At 63.0% G+C, this 5,067-nt stretch overlaps 1 protein-coding gene across 1 annotated transcript in view; it reads right to left on the bottom strand.

Annotated features, from left to right (window-relative positions):
- The window catches only part of TSC2 (TSC complex subunit 2), a gene marked incomplete in the record, with an annotated part of 41,534 nt that overhangs the window by 24,708 nt on the left and 11,759 nt on the right, over positions 1-5,067 (bottom strand). The window contains 3 exon segments of the mRNA XM_027770987.1: positions 3,304-3,420; positions 3,808-3,963; positions 4,822-4,903. Of these exon segments, the coding sequence (XP_027626788.1) occupies positions 3,304-3,420; positions 3,808-3,963; positions 4,822-4,903 (355 nt within the window).

Here is a 5,067-nt window from a genome sequence, read left to right as displayed (position 1 = left end):
AGATGGAGCCACAGGGCAGGGCCAGGCAGAGCTGAGGTCTCCCCGCCCCACAGTCAGGCCGGGTGGGAGGGCCCTGCTGCTGCCCACCACTGCAGGGAGGTGGTGTAGGCCAGCAAGAGGAAGGAGGGTCCAGCCACAGTCCTGGGGACCCTGCGCACAGCAGCTCAGAGGCTGGCAATGGCTTCACCACATTCTCAGCAACTCTTCAAAGACGGAATGACCGCTGCTCCAAGCTGTCTCCACTTGTCTCAGAACACACGATATCAAATGGCCCCTTGAACAAAGGCAGTGTGTCCACCATGGTCCTGACGCAGACAGGCCACCCCGGAGGGCTCCTGGGCTCAGGGGAGCACTGCTCCTGAGGCCTTCGGTGGCAAGGGGCGTCTATCTCACTGTGCTGTGCGCTGTTAGCCAGAGGGGCATGCTGCTTTTCAGCTGAAAACTGTAAGCCGCGATGTCCCACATTCTGCCTCGGCTAGGGAATAACTAGCTGAGCGGCCTGCAGCCCCTGCCTCTAGACACACAGTGAGCAGGAAGGGTCTCGTCACCCAGGCCACGGCCCTGCCAGCCACAGCCGTTCCCCACAGGCAGGGCAGCCAAGGGCATGGGGTCCAGGCACCACTGCGGAGCTCCGAGCAGACCCACCTTCCACTCCCCTGCCAGGAAGCCCAGCCGTCTCGTGTGAACACCACACTGTGAGAACCACAGGTTTCGGGGCCGTGTCACACAAGTCGTACCAGCAAGCAGAGAGGACAGCCTGGAGGCTCTCGAAACCCCCAGGAGGGGTGGGGCCCAGAGGCAGAGCCCGGCTGCTGGCCCCAGGGGGCGTGTGGGAGGTGCCACCAGAGAGCACAGAGCCGGGAGCCACCTGAGTCTGAGCCAGGCCAGCTCCAGAGTGGCAGGCACTGCCGTCCCCCATCGCGCTCCCGCCCCAGAGGCCGCTACTCCCTCCCGACGTGGCTGTGCCGAGTCGCAGCCCTTGCCTCGGCCTCCTGGCTGGCACCACAGGCACGCGCCGCCTCACCCAGGAACTTCAGGCAGGGTCACGACCAGCCCTGAGCTCATGCTCCTCCGGCCCGACCCAGCTCATGGGGTCTATACCCAACGCCTTTCCCAGCCTTCACGCTAGACCAGGGCCTGCACTCGCCTCCCCCATGGTCCCAGCCTGTGGCGCACAGAACCCTTTTTCTACGGTTTTGCCATAGGGGTGTGTGCTCACTGGAGAGAGAGAGAGACAGTGAGAGGGAAGAGAGAAGTCACCCCCTGGAGGACAGCCACGCTGCAATCCCTTCTCCTCCACTCTCCCTCTGGGATTTTGGGCACGCACGCCCATACACCCAACGTGAGTTTCAAGCTGCCAGGTCCAGGGTTCAGCTGCGGTCAGCCACACGGGAGGCTGGTGCACCCCCCAGAGCCCTGCACGTACCGGGAGTGCCTACAGCCGCAGACAGACAGGTGGCCCAAGGGAACAACCGAAAAAGGCTCTAACCATGAGCTCTATGGACGGTGTGCAAACAGCCAACACAGAGATGCTGGCGTCCGTCCCTGGTCGGGTGCCCCAGCACCACAGCGAGGCCCCACTCACACCCACCAGCACGGTATGGTCAGAGAAGTGAACAGCACGCCCAGCACTTTGTGTGGGCAGTCAGAGCCGTCAGGTCCCAGGCAAGGGTGTGAAGACAGCACGGCCTGAGCCAGCTCGCGGCCTGGGGACTAAAGCGGCTGGATCCTATGAGGATGACCACAAGCTTCACGTCCCAGGCCCAGTGGCGTGACAAACACGCTGAGCGAGTGTGCATGCATCTCCAAAATCCAAAGGGCGGGAAGGACAGGAGAGAAGGGGTGCGGCATGACCACACTCCGAGGGGTGCTCCCACCCCACATACCCATCTGTCTCCACTAAGCACACGGGCCCTGTGGCTAAATGAGGGAAACAAGGGCCGACAGGGGTATGCCCAAACCTGGCGTTTCAGATGCTTTTGCTCGAGGGCAGGTACGCTCACTAGGGCTCACGCCGGGCACATATGCAGGCGCAACCCCGAGAGGAGGATGGGGAAGGGATTACAGTGGCCATCCTCCCTGGCAGAGTGATCTCTTGCTTTTTGTCTCTCTCTCTCTCTCCAGCGAGGTCACACTCCCTACAACAAAAATCTCTCTCTTAAAAAAAATAACAAAATCACCCCCCAGAGGGGGCTGCCATGCCGCAACCCCTTCTCCTCTTCTTAGGGTTTTGGACACGCATGCACATGCACCCGGCGTGAGTTTCAAGCCACTGGCTGTGGAACTTGAACCGCAGTCAACCACGTGGGAAGCCAGCAACTTAATCTCTATGCCACCTGCTGGCCCTGTGGCAAACACCTTTAAAATAAAAAAGGGAACAGGGTACCCCTGTGGGGAAGCCTGGCAGCTCTTGAAAACTTCAAGAGTGGGTCCAGCAGTTGGTGCAATGGCTATGTCGCTGGACTCCCATGTAGTTGACCAGAGTTCAAGTCCCGGACCGGGTGGCTTAAACTCATGCCAGGCGCATGTGTGTGCATGCCCAAGATCCTGAGAGGAAAATGGAGGAGAAGGGATTGCAAAAACTTCTCAAAAAAGAAAAAAAAAGTCAGAGATTGAACACACGAACCGGCACTTCTACTCCTAGGACTCCCGACAAAGGCAGGTGGCCACCCATGAGAACATGCCCAATGGTGCTGCTCAGCCAAAGGTGGGCCGGTCCCACAGTCCACCGCCAGACAGAGGTGTCATGGCTGTCATGGCCCAGTGCCCAGCACGGCTGCCAGTACGGGGAGCAAGCACTGGCACACGCCTCAGCACAGCCGAGCTAGACACGGGCGCTCAGCGAGGGAGCCCGCCCACGGCGATGTCCAGGCGTGGTCCGCAGGGCAGAGGGCTGGGTGCGGGGGAGGGCGACCTGGAGCGCTAGAATGGACGTGGTGGCAGCCGCGTGGCTCCATGAACACGGAGCGCCATGAACTGCTCACCGCAGCGGGGTAAGTTGAATGGAAAGCGAACCAGGCCAAGGCCGCCGTTAAACACACTGTGATGACGAGGGCGGAGCTGATGGTGGCCTCTCCCTCCTCAGCCGCTGCGCGAGGTGAGGGCAGTGGGCCGGGGTCAGGAGTGAGTCCACACTGGCCGGCTCTGGGCTCGCCCACTGCCCCTCGTGGCCTCCTGCCCAGTCCCTGCTGTGACCTCAGGGAGAGCCCGGCCTCCTAGAGATGCATCGCGGACAGCAAATGGCAGAGGAGCTGGCGCCATGCCCTCCGAGAGGCGGCCCAGGGCCTTGTGCAGAGCGCCCACCTGCAGGATGACCAGGAGCCCGAGGACTGCAGTCTTCACGTCCTCCAAGGAGGTCGAGTAGGTGGCCCTGGCCCCTTCTTCCAGGTCAGGGGGTGGAGAGAGCGAGCGGGCCATCACCTTAGAGAGAGTGGTCTGTAAGTCACGGCGTGCGGCTCCCAGCAGCAGAGGTCAGGCCTGCCAAGGCCACGGGACCTTTGTGTCTCAGAGAAGAGGGGCACTCCACACGCCCGGTGCCCCTCAAGCCAAGACGTGCTTCCAGGCCGAAAGGCACCGACGCGGCCATGCAGCGCGGCCAGGGCCCCGGCCCACCTCGGCTCCTGAGCACGAGTCACAGGAGGCCCAGCCAAGCTCCCCGGGACCTGCGCCAGGACACCTCCGACACCACCCACCCTGCTGCAAGGAAAGGCCACCCAGTGCCTGTGCTGGGAATGGGAGGGTCCAGAGACGCTTCTGCTCACAGGACTTTGCCAGAGGGCTCCAGACACCTGGCCCCAAGCAGCTCACCTTCTCGATGATGTCCAGCAGGCTGTTGAAGTGGTGAGTGTGACAGCCCTCTGCCAGGTCCACCAGCAACTGGGTGGCCAGCTTTCGGACCTGGGGGTCCTTATCCTCGGGGATGTGGGAGAGCTGTGAGATGACCACCGAGTTGATCAGCTCCTCCTGTGTGGGGCACAAGGGACAGAGCTGAGCTACCAGCCTGACAGAGGTGTCGTACAGCTCCAGTGTCACTTAGCTCTTGGAAAAGCCAGGGGGATGTGGCCCTGCACCACCCAGAGGCCAGGCTGCTCCCCGAGCACCTGCCCAGCCGCAGCTCAGCAACACGAACACCACAGACCGGGCCCAGTGCTCACGCACCAAAGCAACACCCCTACTGCTTGTCACGCAGGGTCTTGAGGACACCTCCTGTGTGGTGGCCTCGCACACTGGGGAGGGGGCGACCTGGTGACACGGGAGCTACTGGACTGGGGCCTTCAGAGAGAGGGAAGGGCTCCAAGGAATGGAGAAAAGCAGGGTTGTCCGGGCACAGGAGACCGAGGCTGAGGGCAGGCGGTCTCAGGGCGCTGCCACCACAAGGCCGCCACGAGTGTGGAGAAGGCAGGCCTGGGGCTGCGGCACAGCCCTGGGAGCAAGGGCAACAGGTGGACACACGCTGGCGTCTCGGGGCTGTTCTCAGGGACCCTGTGGCTCCGCCCTCAGGAACAATGGAGCGCAAGGGACAGGAAGTGGCAGCACAGGTGTGGGACGTGGAAGGTGGTAACGCACAAGGCAACGCTCCCAGAGGCCACTGGCTCAGACCAGGCCTAGAGGCTCCAGGGTCCGCCCTGGGCTGCGCCCTCCTCCCTCCTCAGTCACCTCCCAGGCCCGGTGCAGGCCCAGCCAGGGCACCCCAGGAGGAACGGGCAAACCAGGAGTGACGGAGCGGCTGAAGGCTGCCCAGGGCACAGTCTGACCAGGAAGGCTGAGGTCCACGCAGCACACAGCAGGGGACAGCCCGGAGCCCCGGCCACCCAGACGCACCTCGTAGAACTGTCTGTTGATGAGCAGCACGAAGGACAGGACGTCCAGCACCTTGATGCGCACGGCACTGCGCGGCTCGCTCCTGCAAGGGTGGGCTGCTGGGCTACGCGGGCACGTCTGCCCCGGCTCCCTGCACAGCCCCACGGTGCTGGTGGGCACCCAGCTCGGCACCACCCAAATGCAGGCAAAGGGGCCAAGAAGCTTGAGAAGAGCGGCCCCGCCTCGTCAGAGGACCCTCCAGCACAC

Source organism: Tupaia chinensis, unplaced genomic scaffold (genome assembly GCF_000334495.1).
Source record: "Tupaia chinensis unplaced genomic scaffold, TupChi_1.0 Scaffold000178_1, whole genome shotgun sequence".
Taxonomy (NCBI): Eukaryota; Metazoa; Chordata; class Mammalia; order Scandentia; family Tupaiidae; genus Tupaia; species Tupaia belangeri.
This window is presented reverse-complemented; position numbering and strand designations above follow the sequence as displayed.